This window comes from Lonchura striata, chromosome 5 (genome assembly GCF_050655825.1).
Source record: "Lonchura striata isolate lonStrDom1 chromosome 5, ASM5065582v1, whole genome shotgun sequence".
Classification (NCBI taxonomy): domain Eukaryota; kingdom Metazoa; phylum Chordata; class Aves; order Passeriformes; family Estrildidae; genus Lonchura; species Lonchura striata.
The window spans coordinates 3,396,658-3,417,978 of NC_140707.1; the positions used below are offsets into that span (position 1 = coordinate 3,396,658).

General features: G+C 49.2%; 2 protein-coding genes and 1 long non-coding RNA gene across 3 annotated transcripts in view; 2 read left to right on the forward strand and 1 right to left on the reverse strand.

Moving 5' to 3' along the window:
- The window catches only part of LOC146767132 (uncharacterized), a 254,644-nt gene that overhangs the window by 47,916 nt on the left and 185,407 nt on the right, over positions 1-21,321 (forward strand). The gene's annotated exons all lie outside the window — the stretch shown is intronic.
- On the reverse strand, positions 4,818-7,508 carry LOC144246448 (uncharacterized). The gene has a single exon (XM_085581105.1). It carries the CDS (start codon positions 7,183-7,185, stop codon positions 5,884-5,886), a length of 1,302 nt encoding a protein of 433 aa, XP_085437231.1. The 5' UTR covers positions 7,186-7,508; the 3' UTR covers positions 4,818-5,883.
- On the forward strand, positions 14,024-19,740 carry LOC146767135 (uncharacterized). The gene has a single exon (XM_085581097.1). The coding sequence runs from the start codon at positions 14,874-14,876 to the stop codon at positions 16,617-16,619; it is 1,746 nt and encodes a 581-aa protein (XP_085437223.1). The 5' UTR covers positions 14,024-14,873; the 3' UTR covers positions 16,620-19,740.

Below are 21,321 nucleotides of genomic sequence, written 5' to 3' on the forward strand. Positions count from 1 at the left end.
GGGCGGCAGAGCCTTGGCCGAGCCGGCCCGGCCCGGGGCTGCTCCTGGGGCCCGGCGGATCCTGGCCGGGCCCGGGCTGGCGGCGGGGCAGGGCTCGGCAGGGCCAGATGTCAGCACCCGCAGCCACGGCCCGGCCTCGGCCCCACGGCCTCCCCTGCCCTGCCCGGCAGCCGATGGCGCCTGGCGGCTCCCTGGGAAGGGGCCCGGCCCCACGGCAGGAGCCGCCCGGCCCCACGGCCGAGACGGGGCTGGGCCGGCCTCGGCACCTCTGTGGGGACAGAAGGGAGAGAGACCCAGCCAGGCTTTCTCATCTGGAACTTGTATCTGCACAGAGGCGTCTGCAGCTTCCTTAGTGCTTTAACAGACTGTCAGCTCTCAAAGCTAATTACTGATTGGTTTTTGTCAGACACAGAGGAAACTGCTAGAAGCTTCTCCCAGGACATCCCTTCCGTGATGCAAAACCCCCACAGCAGCACAGAGCACAGAGCTCCTTTGTCCATATGCAGTGGCTATGTGCCCAAGGGCTCAGAATCCCTCCTTGGGAGATCTCTGGGCCCTCTCCAAGGTGTTTTCAAATGAAAACATTCAGCTCAGAGTCTAAGAAAATCACCAGATGACAGGGCCAGCATGACCTGTCTGTCCTGGCTACTTTTGTCTAGGAGCAATCCTTGGATATACGGAAATTGGGAGGCCAAATTCTAATTTTGGCCATGGTCCCTGGACATGAAGGCCGGTTCTTTACCACAGGAATGAAGGAACAGTGCGCCAATGTTTCCTGGGGGAATGAGAGGTGACCACCAGAGGACAAGGACAGCCAGAGCTTGCAGGCTTCCAGGAGGCCCTGAGGTGTCACAATGCCCCCTTGGTGACACCAGGCCCTGAAGGGTCGGAATGGTCTCCATGGTTCCATCAGGCCCCACAGAGTCACAATGGTCTCTGGGTCCATGAAGCCCCGCGGTGTAACCGTGGCCCCTTGGTTCCATGGGCTCCAGTGGTGCCACAATGATCCCCTTGGTTCCATGAGGTGCCCACAGTGTCACAGTGATCTCCATGGGAAGGAAAGAACCGAGCCCCAGTGTGGCAGGGGCAGCCACCTGAGGTCAAGGGCAGCCAGGCTTGATGGTACTGGCTGATTTTGGTTGGGTGCAACCCTTGGATATAGGGAATTTTAGAGGTGGAATCTCAATTTCATTCATGGACGTCAGGAGGATGATGATTCTTTCCAAAGAAAGGAAAGGTCGGAACACCTGTGTTTCAAGGGCAGATGAAAGGCAGTTATCAGAGGTCTAGGCCAGACAGATTTCTCTGTCCTGATAGATTTTGTCTGAATGCAACTCTTGGATATATGGAATTTGCGAGGTGGAACCCCATTTTTGGTCATTTCTGCACAGATATGAATGATGGTTCTTTTTCATAGGAAGGAAAGCACCAAGACGAAGTGTTTTAAAGGCAGGTGAGAGGCAGCCCTATGAGCCAAGGGCACCCAGACCTGTCTGTCCTGGCTGCTTTCACTTGAGAGCAATCCTTGTATGTACGACGTTTTGGAGGTGGAATCCCAGTTTTAGCCATGGACAGGAAGAAGAGTTGTTTTTATTAGGAAGGAAATCACAGAGCCCCAGTGTTTCAGAGGCAGATGAGTGCCAGCCCTCGGGAAGCCAAGGGCAGCCAGACTTGTCAGTCCTGGCAGCTTCTGTCTGGGAGCTGTATTCGGATATCAGGAATTCTGGAGGCAGATCCCCTATTTTGGCCATGGGTGCCTGGTCGAGATGGATGCTTTTTCCCATAAGAAAGAGAAGCACATGGTCCCAGTGTTTGAAAGGCAGATGAGAGGTGGCCCCTGGGTGGCCAAGGGAGCCAGACCTGTCTCACCTGGCAGATTTAATGTGGAAACAATCCTTGCAACATAAGAAAATTTGGAGGAGAAATTCCAGTTTTGGCCATAGGTCCCTGGAGGAGAAGGACAGTTCTCTCCTATAAGAAGGAAAGCCCAGAGCCCCAGTGCCTCAGGGGCAGATGAGAAGCAGCCCTCGACATGCCAGAGTGGTCAGGTGGTCCCCAGGAGGCCCAGCCCTCCTTGGGGTCACCGAGTTTCACAATGTTCTCCTTGATTCCATGAGGCAGCACAGTGTCTCCATGGCCCCTTGGTTCCATGAGGTTCTGCAGTGTCCCCGTGGTCACTATCAGAGGCTGGATGAGATCGATGTCCCGAGACACCTTGGGATGCTCGGAATGCCCGTGCGGGGCCGGGGGCGGGTCAGGCCTTGGTTTGTGGTGGGACAGAGCCCCGCCCCCAGCCTGGCCTGGCAGAGCTGTCAATCACACAGCAGAGGCGGTGCTGATTGGCTGAGCTGTCAACCAATCACACACAAGCAGCTGGTGCCTACCCTGACTCTGATTGGTCAATCACCTGGCAGTCCCACCCCAGGGGCGGGCCCATGGAGGCCCAGGGGGTTAAAAGCCGGAGCACGAGGCCAGCCCATGGTCTGGATCCTGCCTTCTCCTGGGGTTCCTCTGTTAGCGATGCTGGAACCCAAGCAATTGGTGCCAATGTGTGTGTGTTTCTATAGATCTTCTGTCTTTCTGTTGATCTCTATTTCTTCTCTTTCTAATCCTACTTATCTGGAACATTTTTTTAAAAATTAACATATTAAGGGTTAAAGATTTTTAGGTTATATTGATTAAGTTAATGAAGTTAATGCTGAGATAAGAGATTTATGTTGAAGTGGGTGTTGTATTAAAGCCTTAGCTAAAGTTCCATTCTTCTCTATATTTTGTCAGTAAAATTTTGTGTCATTTTGACCTCCTAGCTCTGTTGGTTGGAGCATGGTGCTGGTATCACCCAGGTTGTAGGTTCAGTCAATGTGTAGGTCATTCACTAAAGAATTGGACTTGATGATCCTTGTGGGTCCCTTCCTGCTAAGAATATTCATTGCATCTGGTCATGGTGAGAATATCTGGTTAGTGTTTCTCCTGTGCACCAAATCAAGTAAAGGAACCTTTGGTGACCCCCAGCATTTCAGTGTTCTGGGGTGTTACAGCCCTGCAGACTCACAATGGCCTCTTGTGTCCATGAGGCCCCACAGTGTCACCCTGGCCCCTTCGATCCATGGGCCCAACAGTGCCACAATGATCCCCTTGGTTCCACAACTTCCCACAGTGTCACACTGGCCCCTTGGCTCCATGAGGATCTGCAGGGTCACACAGGTTTGTGACATTTGTCCCTGCTGCCCCTCACATCCCCCTGCCCCACAAACAGCCCCGAGCCACCCGTGAGGGACAGGCCCTGCTGTGCCAGGCTGGGCTCAGGGCTTGGCCTTTCTGCTTCCCCCAGCCAGCCCAGGCCTTGCTCAGCATTGCAGTTCCCTGCTCTGAGCCTTGGGCTCCCTGCAATCCTGGCCTCAAGGATCTGCTCTCTCCAGTCCCTGGGGAGCCTTTGGCAGTCCCAGCCCTCAGTGGGGCCCAGTGATGCTCCAAGGGACTTGGAGTTTTGCTTCTGACTCCTTGAGCAGCTTCTTCAGCCTTCTCTCACTGCCTCATGGTCCTGGACTCAGCCCCAAATTCACCGTGGGGATAGTCAAAATACAGAAAGCCCTCAGGGGTGCTTTGTCTTCCTACAATAGTCTGCAAATCTCCAGGGCTTGTGCAGCTGATTGGAGTCAGTTTGGAGTTCTTGTAAGGAGGAGGATTTCAAAGTACACCTCATGACTTTTCTTCTTTAATCAAGTGAGTGTTTTTTATTTCCCAGTTCAGAGAAGAGCTGATAGAAGCATTCCCCAGGTGATCTTGATGCTCAGTGTCTCATTAGGAGGTCTGGGCATGTACAAGAATGAGCTCCTTGAGAGCTGACCCTGTTTGGACAAGCTGCTCCTCACCCCCAGCCTCACCATGTCTGACATTGCCCACCTGGCACTGACATCCCTGTGCCCTGCAGCAGAACCTTGTCCCTGAGCTCTGCAGCTTCATGTCCCAACCCATTGCACCGTGTCCCACCTGCTCTCTTCAGGGCTCTGCCTGCACACAGCTCCAGGAGAAGTTTTCCTCTTGGGAAGGAAAGACTGGAAAAGCCTGAACAGGTTTCCCAAACAACAAACCCCACTCAGGAACCACCTGCTCAGTAAAGGCTGCCTGGAATGGTGTCACCTTTCTACAAGGGACAGTGTGACCAGAAATGATCTCTGGAAGCAGAATTCTCTATCTCCCAGCTGAATTCGCTGTCCCTGTCCTTTCCTTGGATCCATGTTGCAGATGGAAGCTTCTGGTGCCATCCTCATCTTTAACCTCTCTTTGGAATACAAACAGATGTTCCCAGGTGTGTTAAGCAGGATTTGCTCAATGTTTCTATAAATCTTTTGTGTCCCCCATGGAATGAAGGGGCCATTTTGGCACTGAGGGAGTGACGTGGAAGCAAGGAGTCAATTGTGACCCTGGGGTCCCATGGAACCAAGGGGCCATGGTGACACAGCATGGCCACGTGGATCCAGTGGTCCATTGTGACACTGTGGATCCAAGGAGACCATGGAGACACCCCCAGAACCTCATGGAACCAAGGAGTCCATGGTGACCCAGTGGGGCTGCATGGAGCCAGTGGTCCATGGGGACACTGCGCATCCAAGGAGGCCATTTGGACACTGCGGAAGTTCATGGAGTGAGGTGGCCATTGTGACACTGAAGAACTTCATGACACCAAATATCCATGGGGACACAGCAGAGCATCATGGAACCCAGGAACCACTCTTGACAGTTTGGAAACTCCTGGAACCAGGGGCTGTTGTGGCACTGCAAAACCAACACAGCTGCCGCACCTTGTCCCCTGCCCTGCACAGCTCCTTGGGAGGCATGGGAGGAGCAGCACTCTGGGAGACTCAGAAATGTCCCTCTGGGATTCATGGCACACACTCCCTGGGGATGGAATTCCATTTCCTAGCCTGGAAAAGCTGTTCCTGCCCTTGAAGGCAAAGCTCTTATGGAAGAGCCAAAAGCTGAGTGGAGCGAGATCCTACAGTGACATTTCACTGTCAGCCATCATAACTTCACCCATGGTTGTTCTAGCTGGTGGATTGGGAATGAAATCTGGGCAAGGCCTTTGGTGAGAGCTGCCCTGGGTCAAGGGAGGCACTGAGAGAGAAACAGAGCAGGCAAAGAGAGGTGGGAGAGAAAGGAGGACACAAACACAACGAACTGGGAAGGTGGCACTCTGAAAAGCAAAACAAAACAAACTGAAAATTAATGGGACAGGAAGCAATAATTCTGAAAGTTTTATTTACTATCAAAATATATCCCATACACTCAGCTGCACACAATCATGATCCCACACCCTTTAAATTTGGATCCCACTTCTCCCAATTTCACTCCTACCCCATCTCACCCTGGAGGCTATGGAATTGGATATTTTGTCATGGGTTAGAATTTTTTGAAGTGGAAACAAGCCATATTGAGGTGGGATTGTAACCTTTTGGGGTAAGATTTGGTTGTTTTCAGTGAGGCGGAGTCATTTTGAGGTGACAGATCAATCCATCTTGACTTTGGGAGTGCAAAGATATGGAGAACACAGCCTGAAATCCCCCAAGAATCCACAAATCCTTCAGAATATGTCCCCAAACTATAATTTCCATCTCAAATACCTATTAAAGGGTTGGACTTTGTGAATCTCTGAATAATTACTTTCTTTTCAGTCCTATTTCAGGTGTCTTAATTGATAAAGACATAGCTGAAGAATGTTAAGGCCAAACCATAAAGATAACCAGTCAGGTATCTTCCCAAGATGGATCACAGGGAATGTGGGTCACCAGGCCTGTACCCAACATGGGTCTTCCCATGGGGGATAAGGCTGGAGCAGTGTACAAAGCTCTTCATGCAGATGGGGGACTCACAAGGCTTCCTTTACTAGTGCCTCCGTTGGTGTTTGGTCAAATGAGAGCTCTGGGTGAAGCTCTTCCCACACTGGGGACACTCGTAGGGCCTCTCCCTTGTGTGGAGGCGCCGGTGCTTGACAAGGGAGGAGTTGCACTTGAAGCCCTTCCCGCAGTTGGGGCAGCGGAAGGGCCTCTCCTCTGTGTGAATCCGCTGATGGCAGAGGAGATTTGAGCTGGTCTTAAACTTCTTCTGACACTTGGGACACTCAAAGGGCCTCTCCCCAGTGTGGATCATTTGGTGGATGATCAGGTTGGACCTCTGGCTGAAGCCCTTCCCACATTGCTCACACTTGTATGGCCTTTCCCCAGTGTGGGTGATCTGGTGGGAGATCAAGTGGGATCTTGTGCTGAAGCTCTTCCCACATTTCCCACACTCATAGGGCCTCTCCCCAGTGTGGATGCGCTGGTGCCGGATGAGGGTGGAGTTGTGCTTGAAGCCATTACCGCATTCAGGGCAGCGGAAGGGCCTCTCATCTGTGTGAATCCGCTGGTGCAGAAGGAGATTGGAGCTGGTGTGAAACCTCTTCTGACACTCAGGACACTTGTAGGGCCTCTCCCCAGTGTGGATGCGTTGGTGGGTGACAAGGGCAGAGCTGCAGCTGAAGCCCTTCCCACACTCCCCACACTTGTAGGGCCATTCCCCGGTGTGGATCATCTGGTGGTGGATCATGTTGTTGCTCTTCCTGAAGCTCTTCCCACATTCCAAGCACTTGTAGGGCTTCTCCTTATCATGGTTCTGCTCAGGGACCACCAGCTCTGAGCTCTGGCTGAAGCTCTGCCCACCTTCCTGGCCCAGAGTGGGTCTTTCCTCCTCAGAGCACCCTGGGCTGGGTTTGCAGCCCCTCCTCCTGTGGGATCTCTGGGGCTTTTCCTCCCTGTTGGATTCCTGCACTGTGAAGCTGCTCAAAACAGCTTCTTCCATGAGGTTCTGCTGCGGGGATTTATCCTCCCTGGTCTTTATCTTCTTCTCCTTGTCTGGGGGAGGAAGGACAGGGAGAGGATGAGATTTGACTTGTTGCCAGAGGGAAGGGCAAGGAGATCCCCCCAGTGCATCCCCGGCAGGAGGGCACCGGCAGCGGGACTGTCCAGCAGCCGGGGGCCGTGCTGGGCTGGGAGATGGAGCAGGAGAGAGGGAGAAAGGGACACTGACTTCCTCCTCACCTGCCAGGGGGTCCTGGGGCACCTCCTTCTTCCTGGCAGCCTTCTCTTCCATTTCGGACTGTTTTGGGAATGGGAAAATCTGTTTTGGGAGGAAAACAGGGGATGAGCACATTGAGTTTTTTACTGGTTTGAAGGCAAACCAGGGGGAGACTCTAAGTCACAATGACAATTGACTAAGAAAATTAAGATCAAGGCAATGATACAGAAACACTGGCTTAATCTGACAGAGTCAGGATATAACCGGACACCCCGTTGCTCAGGGTGGTGGTAGCTGTCTGATGAAATGGTGGCTGCAGTCCAGCTGGAGTGATGAACGTGATTCTGTCAAAGCAGTGATCCTGTAGAAGGGTCTGGTCTTCCTCTGAAGGTCCAGTGGTGCTTATGGAGCTCTTGTCCTCTGGGAATCCAGTAGGCAAGGTAGTCATGGTGTTGCAAATGGTGAGATTATATCCAGGTAGGAATGCTTGGTTCCTCCCCCTGGGCGGAGCATCCCACAATGGGATGATGTAATTTTATCAGTCCTGCAGTGACACTCAATGGCCCATTAAGAGAAGATGGCCCCTGCAGGGCGTTATCAGGGCTGAGCCATGGAAGAGATAAAGAACACTGCCCCACCTGTTGATATCAGTTTATGGAGATGGTGACTGAAAACACTTTTGGTTACATCTGACACTGTAACCTGAAACAGTGAGGAAATCCCTGCTCGGGGTGGGGGGTGAACACCACCCCCCTTACCCAAACTGGCTCCGGTGTAAAACCCCCACCCTGGGAAGGCCACGCACACAGGGGACAATGTCACACTTGCCCTGCCCCAGGGGAGATCTCTGTCCCTGTCACTCCCTTGCTCTCTCCTCTTTTTCTTTCCGTCTCTCTCTACCTCACATTTAGTGTTCAATAAAATCCACTTTGGATTTAGTCTCGTTAGCACCTTAATTGGGGCAGAGTCATCTCTCTAACAATTTCATTATCCAGATTGCAACATTATTTTGCACAGTGATTTCAGGGCACTGTTGTCTGACCCCAAGTGCCATTGACAACAGCAGGGTTCTCTCCTCTGAGGAGTTTGTGGCTCTTTCTGGAGGAACTCTTGGAAACCTGGATGCAGCTTCCTCTGAGTGACTTTTGGGAGAACTTATGAGGAAAATGGCTCTTGTAGGTGGCCAGTGTAAAGAAAATATTTTGTTTTCCTTCTTTGAAAAGTCTGTTAAAATCACTGGAGGAAAGGGACCAAATGATACCAGCAAGACTGACAAGGTTCATTCACCCCAAAGCGAGGAACACAAGGCTATCAAAAGTCCTACAAGAAGCCCAGCTCAAGTAGCTAAATTCCCAAATAACTCCTGAATTCACGGGCTTTGGGGGGAGAAGCATCATTTTCTTGCTCCCTGTCACCTTTGTGATAGCTACACAGACCTTTCCCTTCCTTTTAATAATCTGTATTGGGCCAAATTTCCATGGTTTTTTTTTTTGGAACCTGCCAGCATCTGACTTGGAGCTGTGTTGGAACTGATGAAATTTGGAATTGCCACAGAATTGTTTCTGTTGTTGGTCTATTAATGTTTGGGATTTGTTTTCATCACAAGTGACTTGTGGGAAGAGCAAATCTTCCTCAAGGCATTTTATGGAGGGTTAAATTTGATTTCTGCTGAGTTTGTTTTGTCCAGTGTCCAGGGGATGCTCAAGGGGTCTCTAGTTTTGGTTTGGCCCTAATTTTCTTCTGATTTGTCTTTATCACTTAAAAACACCTGAAAAATTACTAACAAGAGTATTGACCAGAGATGTCAAAAGTCCCACCATTTAAGAGGTATTTGAGGTGGAATTTACTGTTTGGGAACATATTCTGGAAGATCTGTTGGTTCTTGGGGGCTATGTGGTAGTATTCTCCATAATTTTGTGCTCTAAAAGTCAAGGTGGATTTGTCTGTCACCCCAAAATGACTCAATCACACCTCAAAATGTCTGTTTCCCACCTCAGTCCAGTGCCAAAATTACTTGATTCCTCAGCCTCCAGGGTGAGATGGGGTTGGAAGGAGAAGTGAGATCCAAATTTGAGGTTGTGCGGTAAGGATTGTGTGAGGCTGGGTGGGTGTGATTCATTCTGATAGTAAATAAAACTATCAAAACTATTTCTGTCCCATTCATTTTCTGTCAGTTCTGGTTTGTTTTTCAGAGTGCTGCCTTCTCAGCTGATTTTGTTTGTGTCCTCCTGTCCCAGACTGAAAAGTAAGATGTGTTCTATTTGCCATCTGTATGGCAGTTGTCCTGTGTTAAGTGGGCAGTTTTCCTTATCTCTTCCACAATCAATCCTCCCTCAGGGGAGACATCTTCTGATAATGGGCTATTGAATGTCACTGCATGACTGATAAGAACTGTAACATCCCATTGTGAGATGTTCCGCACAGAGGGAGGAGCCAAGCATTCCTACCTGCATCTAGTCTTGAGATTCTGGCCCACCAACACTGCTTTTTCTGGGCTGGATTTTCCCAGAGGAACAGCTGCCTCTTCCTCTTCAGTGGAGGACACCCTTTCCTATAGGATCACTACTCCAACAGAACCACACCTGACACTCCTTGAGGACTGCAGCTACAATTCCAATTGGACTGTGGCCAACACCCTGTCCAACAGAGTGTCAGGTTGTATTCTGGCTCTCACAGTGTTGTTTTGGTTCACTATATTGTTTATATTTTCATTTTCTTCCCTAATAAAAAGCTGCTATTCCTGCTCCCATATTTTTACCTGAGAGGCCCCCTTAATTTCAAATTTATACCAATTCAGAAAGAGTCTACATTCTTCCATTTCAGGGGAGGCTCCTGCCTTCCTTAGAAGACACCTGTCTTTACGAACCAAAACACCTCCTTTCTCTCCTGCCTTCCTTTGCCTGCTCTGTTTCTCTCTCAGTGTCTCCCTTAAACCAGGGCAGATCTCATGAAACACCCTGCCCTGATTTAATTCCCAGTGCAGGAGCTACAACAACCATGGGTGAAGTTATGAAGGCTGGCAGTGAAATGTCACTGTAGGATCTTGCTCCACTTGGCTCTTGGCTCTTCCATAAGAGCTTTACCTTCATGGTCAGGAACAGCTTTTCCTGGCTGGGAACTGGAATTCCAGCCCCTGGGAGTGTGTGCCATGGATCTCAGAGGGGCATTCCTGAGGCTCCCAGGGTGCTGCTCTTGCCGTGCTTCCCAAGGAGCTGTGCAGGGCAGGGGACAAGGTGCAGCAGCTGTGTTGGTGCTGCAACGCCACAACAGCCCCTGGTTCCATGAGTTTCCGCACTGCCAACAGCGGTTCCTGGGTTTCATGATGCCCTGCTGTGTCCCCATGGATATTTGGTGTCATGAAGTTCTTCAGTGTCACAATGGCCTCCTTGCTCCATGAGCTTCCACAGTGTCCAAATGGCCTCCTTGGATGGGCAGTGTCACCATGGACCATTGGCTCCATGCAGCCCCGCTGGGTCACCATGGACTCCTTGGTTCCATGAGGTTCTGGGGGTGTCTCCATGGTCTCCTTGGATCCACAGTGTCACAATGGACCACTGGATCCACGTGGCCCTGCTGTGTCACTGTGGCCCCTTGGTTCCGTGGGTCCCCAGGGTCACAATTGACTCCTTGCTTCCTCATTCTATGGGAGAGAACTGTCCTTCTCCTCCAGGGGCCTATAGCCAAAACTAGGATTCCTTCTCTAAATATCCTTATATGCAAAGATTGTTCCCCAGTGAAATCTGCCAAGAGAAACAGGTCTGGCTGCCTTGGCCACCCAGGGGCCACCTCTCACCTGCCTTTCAGACACTGGGACCATGTGCTTTTCTTGCTTAAAAACCTTCCATCTCGATCAGGCACCCATGGCCAAAATTTGGGATCTGCCTCCCAAATTCCCTATATACAAGAATAGCTCCTAGATAAATGATGCCAGGAATCACAAGTCTGGCTGGCCTTGGCTTCCTGAGTTCTGGCACTCATGTTTCTCTGTAACACTGGGGCTCTGTGCTTTACTTCCTAATGAAAATAACTCTTCTTCCTGTTCAGGCACCCATGACTAAAACTGGGATTCCACCTCCAAAACTCTGTACATCCAAGGATTGATCCCAAGTGAAATCTGCCAGGACGGACAGGTCTGGCTGTCTTTGGCCTCTTGGGGGCATCTTCTCATCTGCTTTTAAAACACTGGAGCTCAGTGCTTTCCTTCTAATGGAAAAGAACCTTCTTTCTTCTCAAGGTGTCCATGGTCAAAACTGAGATTCTTCATCCCAAATTCCATATATCCAAGGATTACTCCATTACAAGAGTTGCCAGGGGAAACAGGTCTGGCTGGCTTAGCCTCAGAGGAGCCACTCCCTCTCCTCTCCTCTCCTCTCCTCTCCTCTCCTCTCCTCTCCTCTCCTCTCCTCTCCTCTCCTCTCCTCTCCTCTCCTCTCCTCTCCTCTCCTCTCCTCTCCTCTCCTCTCCTCTCCTCTCCTCTCCTCTCCTCTCCTCTCCTCTCCTCTCCTCTCCTCTCCTCTCCTCTCCTCTCCTCTCCTCTCCTCTCCTCTCCTCTCCTCTCCTCTCCTCTCCTCTCCTCTCCTCTCCTCTCCTCTCCTCTCCTCTCCTCTCCTCTCCTCTCCTCTCCTCTCCTCTCCTCTCCTCTCCTCTCCTCTCCTCTCCTCTCCTCTCCTCTCCTCTCCTCTCCTCTCCTCTCCTCTCCTCTCCTCTCCTCTCCTCGCCTCGCCTCGCCTCGCCTCTCCTCGCCTCGCCTCTCCTCTCCTCGCCTCGCCTCTCCTCTCCTCGCCTCGCCTCTCCTCTCCTCGCCTCTCCTCTCCTCTCCTCTCCTCTCCTCTCCTCTCCTCTCCTCTCCTCTCCTCTCCTCTCCTCTCCTCTCCTCTCCTCTCCTCTCCTCTCCTCTCCTCTCCTCTCCTCTCCTCTCCTCTCCTCTCCTCTCCTCTCCTCTCCTCTCCTCTCCTCTCCTCTCCTCTCCTCTCCTCTCCTCTCCTCTCCTCTCCTCTCCTCTCCTCTCCTCTCCTCTCCTCTCCTCTCCTCTCCTCTCCTCTCCTCTCCTCTCCTCTCCCATAGAAACACTTGGCCTCTGTGCTTTTCCTTCTTATAGAAAAATCGATCCCTATGTACACAAAAATGGCAGAAATTTGGGTTCCCAAATTCTCTGTATCCAAGGGCTGCTTTCAGAAAAAAGCTACCAGGACAGAGAAGTCTGGCTGGCTTAGGCCTCTGGTGGCCGCCTTTCATCTGTCCTTGAAACACCAGTATTCCATGCTTTTCTTCCTATGCAGAGAACTGTCCTTCTACTCTGGGTGTCCATGCCTGAAATTGGGATTCCACCTCTAGAATTCTGTCTATCCAAGAGTTGCTCCCAGCCAAAATCTGCCAGTACCATCAAGTCTGGCTGGCCTTGGCCTCTGGTGGCTGCCCCTGCCACACTGGGGCTCGGTTCTTTCCTTCCCATGGAGATCACTGTGACACTGTGGGCACCTCATGGAACCAAGGGGATCATTGTGGCACCACTGGAGCCCATGGAACCAAGGGGCCATGGTGACACCACGGGGCTTCATGGACCCAGAGACCATTATGACTCTGTGGGGCCTGATGGAACCATGGAGACCATTCCGACCCTTCAGGGCCTGGTGTCACCAAGGGGGCATTGTGACACCTCAGGGCCTCCTGGAAGCCAGGGACCATTGGGACACTGTGGGGCCCCATGGAACTGAGGGAACATGGACCAGGTCTGGCTGGCTTGGCCTCCCAGGAGCCACCTGACAGGTCTGGCTGATCTTGGAATGCCAAGGGCTGCCTCTCATCAGCTCCTGGAGCACTGGGGCTCTGTGCTTTCCTTGCTTTGGAAAAGAACTGTCCCTCTCTTAACATACCCATTGTCAAAATTGGTAGTCTCAATAAAAAATTTCCTATATGCAAGGCTATCTTGCAGAAAAAAACCTCCCAGTTCTGGCTGGCCATGTCCTCTGGTGATCATCTCTCATCCACCCGGGGAAACAGTAGGGCTCTGTTCCTTTATTCCTATGGAAAAGAACAGGTCTTCATGTCCAGGAACCATGGCCAAAATTAGAATTTGCCTCCCAAATTCCATATATCCAAGGATTGCTCCCAGACAAAAGTAGCCAGGACAGACAGGTCAGGCTGGCCCTGTCCTCTGGTGATTTTCTTAGACTCTGAGCCGAATGTTTTCATTTCAAAACACCTTGGAGAGGGCCCAGAGATCTCCCAAGGAGGGGTTCTGAGGCCTTGGGCACATGGCCACTGCATATGGACAAAGGAGCTCTGTGCTCTGTGCTGCTGTGGTGGTTTTGCATCACAGAAGAGATGTCCTGAGAGAAGCTGCTAGCAGTTTCCTCTGTGTCTGACAAAAACCAATCAGTAATTAGCTCTGAGAGCTGACAGTCTGTTAAAGCACTAAGGAAGCTGCAGACGCCTCTGTGCAGACACAAGTTCCAGATGAGAAAGCCTGGCTGGGTCTCTCTCCCTTCTGTCCCCACAGAGGTGCCGAGGCCGGCCCAGCCCCGTCTCGGCCGTGGGGCCGGGCGGCTCCTGCCGTGGGGCCGGGCCCCTTCCCAGGGAGCCGCCAGGCGCCATCGGCTGCCGGGCAGGGCAGGGGAGGCCGCGGGGCCGAGGCCGGGCCGTGGCTGCGGGTGCTGACATCTGGCCCTGCCGTGCCCTGCCCCGCCGCCAGCCCGGGCCCGGCCAGGATCCGCCGGGCCCCAGGAGCAGCCCCGGGCCGGGCCGGCTCGGCCAAGGCTCTGCCGCCCTTGGGCTTCGCCCGCAGCCGGCGGGCAGGGCAGGAGAAGCCATCGGCCCCGGCCGTGCTGCTGCTGGGCTCTGGCCTGGCTGCTGAGATCCTGGCCCTGCCCCAGCGCGGCCCAGCCTGACACAGCCCCAGCGCAGCCGCTGCAGAAACCTCCATGGCAAAACAGCTCTGGCCGCAAGCACCGAGCCCGGCCGGGCTCACGGAACCATCTGCAGCCCCGGGAGATATTGACTCTGCCAGTGCTGCCATCCTCCCTCCCGTGAGAGAAAAGGACACAGGGCAGGCACACAGAGGAGCAGCATGAACACACCGAGGGCAGGGAAGGGGAAGTTGAGTCCCAGATGGGAGAGATGAGGAGATGCCTTCATCTTGGGGCTGAAATCCTCTGGTAAAGCTGTGGAGAAGGATGTCATTGATACATCAGATTCTATTTTCCCTATAACGCATTGAAAACTATGGGGAGATGACTTGTTTCATTAATGGTCTCCATGCTAAATTATGGAGAGTTTTGTGGAAGAATGGCTTCGTGAGAAAGGACATGACTACGTGCAGTTAGTGAAGCAGTAGCTGAAAATTGCACAGTGCAGCAATAGCAGATGTAGCAATAATATCTTATGTCCTTGGGTAAGCTGGTTCCCAACAGTAGAATGTTTAGCAAAAAGATAAATGTAAGGGAAAACAAAGCAAGCTTAGAAAGCTTCAAAGGCGGGGTTGACCTGTTTTTCGTACACCAATGATGAGCCTAAATTTTGCAATATTCATGAGCTTCATTATAACGGGTATAACTGTACATGTGTGCTTGAAATAAACTGAGACTTGTTGACATTATAGAATGGACTTGTCTCCCGTCATTTTTTCCACAAAATGGTGACCCGATCAACGTGATAGGCGCCACAGTGGAGTGACGAAAAAGGGTTCGGGTCCTGATGCAGCCAGGACGGCAAAAGTGCTGAATTGAAACAGAGTGCACCGTGCCCCAGGTGACTGCAGAGGCAAGCCTGGCCGATACGTGCTGCCGACGACCTCGGAGGGCTGCAACAGCGCTGACAATATAGGTATGGAGAGGCAAGCAGCATATGATTTATTTACTGCATTCTTGCAGAGAAGGCAGATTAAAGGCATTGATCTGCAAAAAGATCTGCCAGGGTTATTAACATATGGGTATTCTAAGGGGTTCTTTGTAAATCCTCATACAGTACATGAGTTGTCTGAGTGGTGTAAGTTCAGGGATAAACTGTGGGAGGAAGTTTTAGATGATGATAAGACAGCTAAAAAGTTGGGAAAGTGGTGGACGGTAGTTCACAATGAGTTATTACAACATCAGGCAGAAAAGAAAGCTGCCGAGCAGAGAACTTCAGCACTAGAGATAAATAGAGGTTTTAGCGGGGAGGATTGGTTGCCTGGTGTTTCCATGCCACCTGCTGTGTCTACAGTGGAGTTACCTCCATTGCGACCTGTGTCTGAGGACACGGAAACAGAGTCGGGTTGTGAGCCCACGGCTCCTCCAGCCCCCCCAGAACAGAAATCGACAGTTTGTCAAAGTTTGTCTGCCAGTAAGCCGATCCCTAGGGCAGAGTCTGACCTAACGGAGGCTCTGGCCAGGGAACGGAGGGAAGTTTGGGAAACTTTGGCAAGAGAGGAGCTGGACAAAGGAGATGGGCAGGCTTTGGAACTAGCAGCAGAACTGGCTTGTCCTGTAATTTTTCAGCAGCAGGCAGGCGGAGGGTTAACAGCTCAGATTACACCGTTAGATTGGAAGTTGTTGTCACAGTTGCGAGCTACAGTGAGTCAATTTGGAGTTACTAGTGAACCAGCTAGGCAGATATTGGATTATGTTTGGAGTACTAATATATTGCTACCAGGAGATTGTAGAAGTCTTGCTAAGCTTATTTTCTCGCCACATGAGAGGCTTTTGTTTGGTGCACACTGGCAGGCAGAAGTTAATGAAGCTGTAGCTATACAAAGACAGCCTGGAGATCCTCGTCATGGAGTAACTGTAGATGAATTGATGGGCTTAGGACCATATTTTCGCACTGAGGCACAAGCTATGCTAGGACCTGAGAAGTGTCGAGAGGCAATGCGACTAGCTCGAAGGGCTATAGATAAGGTGAAAGACCCAGGAGGTTTGCCAGCATATATGGGAATTAAACAAGGAAGGGATGAGACTTTTGGAGTGTTTATTGATAAGGCAGCGGCAGCAATAGAGAGAGCTGGAGTGCCTGAGTTTATGCGTGGATTATTGTTGAAGCAGTGTGCTTTTCAAAATTGTAATGCTTCTACAAGAAGTGTGTTAAACACATTAGGAGCTAATTGGACTATAGAAGATGCATTAGAGAGGATGGCTACTATACCAACGGGGCAGCAGGCATTTTTAGTTGAGGCTATTAAAGAGCTGGGAGAGGGGTTAAAAGAGCAAGCAAAAGCTTCACAGACACAGGTGTTAGCTGCTCTTGCACCCCTCCAAGCGTCAGTAGCAACCCAGGGAAGTGTTTACGATGGCCGTATGAGATGTTTCCGATGTGGAGGGACAGGACACGTTCGGCGAGAATGCTCTGCCGCTGGAGTATGGTGTCCTAAATGCAAATCGGATACTCATAACATTGCTGCCTGTAAGAGGAGACCGGGAAACGCCCAAAACAGCGCGAACAAGAGCAGCCGCGCTCCGACACAAATAGCTGCTCCAGCTTGTCCAACAGGACACCTTGCGTCCAGCCACAAGAGAGAACCTCAGGATGGACTTGGCAGCCACAGTAGAAGTGACTTTAATGACACCACAGCCGCAGAAGATCCCCACTGGAGTTAATGGACCTATTATAATAGAGGGCAGGACAATGGGAGCTTTGTTATTGGGAAGATCATCGGCCTCTATGCTTGGATTATTTGTGCTGCCTGGTGTCATTGATGCAGACTATACTGGTGAAATTATGATTATGGTTCATACTCCATTTCCTCCTATTCAGATTAATAAAGGACAAAGGATCGCTCAATTGGTTCCTCTGGAGCAAGTTACTAAGGCTGTATCCTCACGGAAAAGCCATGGAGGAGATGGATTTGGATCTACAGGAGGCTTGACTCTATTAACTTTGGATCTAAATGACAGACCAAGAAAAGAGGTTTTGTTGGAGTATAAGGGACAAAAATGCATGCTTACAGGTTTGCTGGACACGGGTGCTGATTCAAGTATTATTGCACCACAGTGTTGGCCTGCACATTGGCCCTTACAGCCAGCTGCTACAGCAGTAACAGGGGTTGGAGGTTTAACTCTTGCAAGTCGCTTGCCACCTCTTACTGTTTCAATAGATGGTAAAGTCATAAAGGCAATATTTTCTGTTGTTCAGTTACCACCTACGGTGCAATGCCTAGTTGGGCGAGACATTTTAACACAGTTAGGGGTTGTCCTGACAAATGAGCACCCTTTGGGATAATAGCCATTGCTTGGACTTTCCCGATTCCCATAATTTGGAAAAGTGATGAGCCTATATGGGTAAAGCAATGGCCTTTAAAAAGGGAAAGTCTGCAACATGCTCATACCTTGGTCACTGAACAATATCAACAAGGGCATCTGAAATTGTCTACAAGTCCTTGGAATACCCCTATCTTTGTGATAAAGAAAAGGTCAGGGAAATATCGCTTGCTACATGACTTGCGGGAGGTTAATAAACAGATGGAGCCAATGGGTGCTCTACAGCCAGGTCTGCCTAACCCAGCAATGTTACCTGAAGGATGGCCTCTATTGATAATAGATCTCAAAGATTGCTTTTTTACAATAGCTTTGCATGACAGGGATACAAAGCACTTTGCATTTACTTTGCCAGCTCTGAACAGAGAAGGTCCAGATCAAAGATTTGAATGGACGGTTTTGCCTCAGGGTATGCGTAACAGCCCTACTTTATGTTAACTTTATGTAGATTCTGCATTACAACCATTGAGGCAACAATGGCCACAAGCTATCATTTATCACTATATGGATGATATTTTGATTGCTCAGCCTAAGTCATTTACAAGTCAACAGGTTAAACATGTACAAAATTTGCTGGGACGTTTTAAGCTTGTTGTGGCCCCAGAGAAAATACAGTTAACTTCTCCTTGGAAATACTTGGGATGGACATTGTCTCAAAGCTTGGTAATGCCTCAGAAATTAGAACTGAAAACACAGATTGTTACTTTAAATGATGCTCAGAAATTACTAGGTGATTTACAATGGCTTAAACCTATAGTGGGCCTTCCAAATGAACTGTTAGATTCTCTTTGACCCTTATTGAAGGGCACAGACCCAACAGCACCAGTGATCCTTAATCCTCAGCAGAAAAGAACTCTTCAGCAAATTACAGACTGTGTGGTTCAGGGTCGTGTACATCGACGAATACTGGGAATCCCGCTTAATCTCACTATATGGTGTGGTGAAAAACATTTGCTGGGAGCTTTAACCCAGCTAGAAACAAAAACGGGGGAGATAAGGGTGTTGGAATGGCTATCCCCTCCACTTCAGCAAACAAAAACTCTAATTCAAAAAATTGAACTGTTAGTAGCTTTGATAAAACGGGGTCGTGAGAGAATTTTGCAGGTTGATGGGCGAGAGCCTGAACTAATACAGCTTCCTATGAAAAAGGACTCTTTACAATGGTATTTGGTCAATAGTGAAGAACTGCAGGAAGCTCTGCTAGGAATAGGAGGTGCTGTCATAACTGAAAGTATTAAAAATCCTCCATTACAGTGGATTGGAAAATTGAGTTAGATGGTTCGGCCACAGCGAGAAAAGGAGCCGATTCCTGGTGCAATAACAGCATACACAGATGCAGGGAAGAGGTCAAGAACAGCAGCAATTACATGGCAGGAGCAGGGAGTCTGGAATCATTAAATTCTTACTGCAAATGACTCAGATACCCTTCAGACCTTGGAGTTAGCAGCTGTGGTATGGGCTCTAACAGTCCTGAAGGGGCCTTTGAATATTGTTACAGATTCCTTGTATGTAGTTGGTGTTGTGGAAAGAATAGAGGATGCTGCTATCGAGGAAGTACAGAATCAGAGACTATTTGAACTGTTCATACAACTTCAAAAAGCAGTAAAAATCCGAGAACATCCTTATGCTATCAATCATATAAGAAGTCACAAATGGGAAATTGGCTTAGGAGAGGGTAATGCTTGGGCAGATAAGCTCGTTGCAGTGACTCAAACTTCTCCTTTATCAGGGCAAATGCTTGCTAGGGAGGAACATTCTATGTTTCATCAGAATGCAAAAGGGTTACAACGGGAGTTTGGAATATCCCATGCAGATGCTACTGCTATAGTGAGAGCTTGTCCTATCTGTAGTCATCATAATGGGGGTCATGGCATGGGATGGGGAGTTAACCCACAAGGTCTTTCATCTAATGAACTCTGGCAGATGGATGTTACTCATGTAAATAGTTTTGGTCGCTTGAAATATGTTCATGTTACTATAGATACATATAGTAAATACATCTGGGCAACAGCTCAAGCTGGAGAAAAAGCATTACATGTTATAAGGCATTTATGTAGTTGTTTTGCAGTAATGGGAGTGCCAAAGCAGATTAAGACAGACAATGGTCCTGCATACATTGGTGGCAGGGTGAATAGATTTTTAAAATCATGGGGAATTAAGCACATTACAGGAATAGCACATTCTCCCACTGGACAAGCAATTGTAGAAAGGGCAAATGGAACTTTGAAGAGATATCTGGAAAAACATAGAGAGATTGGAGATGTTCAGGAAAGATTAATGAAAGTGCTCTTTGTTCTTAATAATTTGTGTGTATTTGGGGATTCAGAGGCACCACCTGCAATGATACATTATGGACAGAAAGAAATAAGCAAAAAGGGCAAAGAAGTATGGGTCAGGTATAGGGACCCTAAAACAGGTATTTGGCAGAACCCAGCAAAGGTCCTATATTGGGGAAGGGGATATCTATGTGTTTCCACCCCTACAGGTTCACTCTGGGTACCAGCAAAGTGGACCAAACCAGCTCTGGATGAGTCGTCTCTTAGCTCGCCTGACGGATCAGGACCAGAGGAGAATTGAAGAGAAGCTGATTCGCACAGTGGGACCTATTCTTCAAGAGATAAGAGGACTTTCCCCCGTGATTGATCAACTTTTGCCTTCAGAGTCAACTTTTACGGCAATTGTTACAGCTATTGAGGCTTTACAGACTGTTCATATTCCAGGACCAAAGAATCCTGAGTGTCTTAGTTGTGGGAATTTTAATTGTAACAGTTGGATTGCTTTTGTTTGTGGGGGTTGTGGAAAAACATACTGGGAAGATCAAGTGTTTTTAAAATGACATTTTTGGTGTAAACATTGTGACTTTTGAAAACTAGTAGATTCTTGGCAGAGAGATTTAATACGAGACACAGGCTTAGGAGTTGCTATAGCTTTACAGTTATTTGAAGCACCAGAACAAAAGATATTAGCTTTTTATAGGTGGGAAGCAGAACACGCTTGTGATAGATTAATTAGGCAAGCAAATTAAAAAAATTTATCAACAAGGTGTCAAAAGCAAGTGAAGGTATCTATAAGATCTTATTTAGGAAAACCAGTAGTAGGAAATCCAGACATAGAATTAGATAAGCGTATTAAATATGTGCAGGCATTGAAATTAAAATCCAAGAGGAAGAAATCATGAGGGTGATAAGGTGGATAATCTATCTTGTTCTTTTGTCTAATCTTTGTTGTGGACTAATGCAATTTAATCAGCCCAGAGAAAATATTTGGGTAACCTTGGCTAACATGACTAATTAAAGTTTGCTATGCCTTAGCTTGGGAGGAGTGACAAATCCATTTCGTACCTGCCTAACAGGTGTTCCTGTCTGGAGACCAGAGGAATTTTGTGGGTTGATAAGGAATCAAACGCTTTGCAAGAATTTTGCAAAGGTGAAAGGGCCAGACAAGAATATTGGTTACACAGAAGCTCAAAGAGATGGCTATAGGCAATGTTTGTTGGTACTGTCACTTAAAGAAACATTGCAATCTCCACCAGAGGAATTAGATCTCTTTGGAAGTGCTAATGCTAGTTTAGGGAATGTTTCGACAGGAGGATGGTTTAGCTTTGTTCCATTGAATTTGCAGAGTGTAAATAACCCAAGAGATAAATGGGCTTCTCTGGACTCTTCACTGGACTCAGGTAGGCTAGTATCTCAGTTATATTCTAACTGTGATGGTTCCAAGATAAACAAACCCTTAAGGTTGCCAAAGGGTGTGTTTTTGATCTGTGGAGATAGAGCTTGGAATGCAATTCCGGTAAAACCACAAGGGGGACCCTGTTACCTAGGAAAACTAGCGCTGTTCCATCCTAATATGTCCTTGCTAATGCAATGGGACAGGCTAGGGAAGACAAGGAAAAGGCGTGATGTGCATGACTTAAAATGTGATCAGGTTGGACAACCTCAATTTTGGAGTACTTTGAAACAGGTAATAGTAGCAACCCTGTTACCAGGAGGAGCTGCCAGAAAGGCTATGATATTAGCTGAACAATTGGGATGCTGGACTAAAC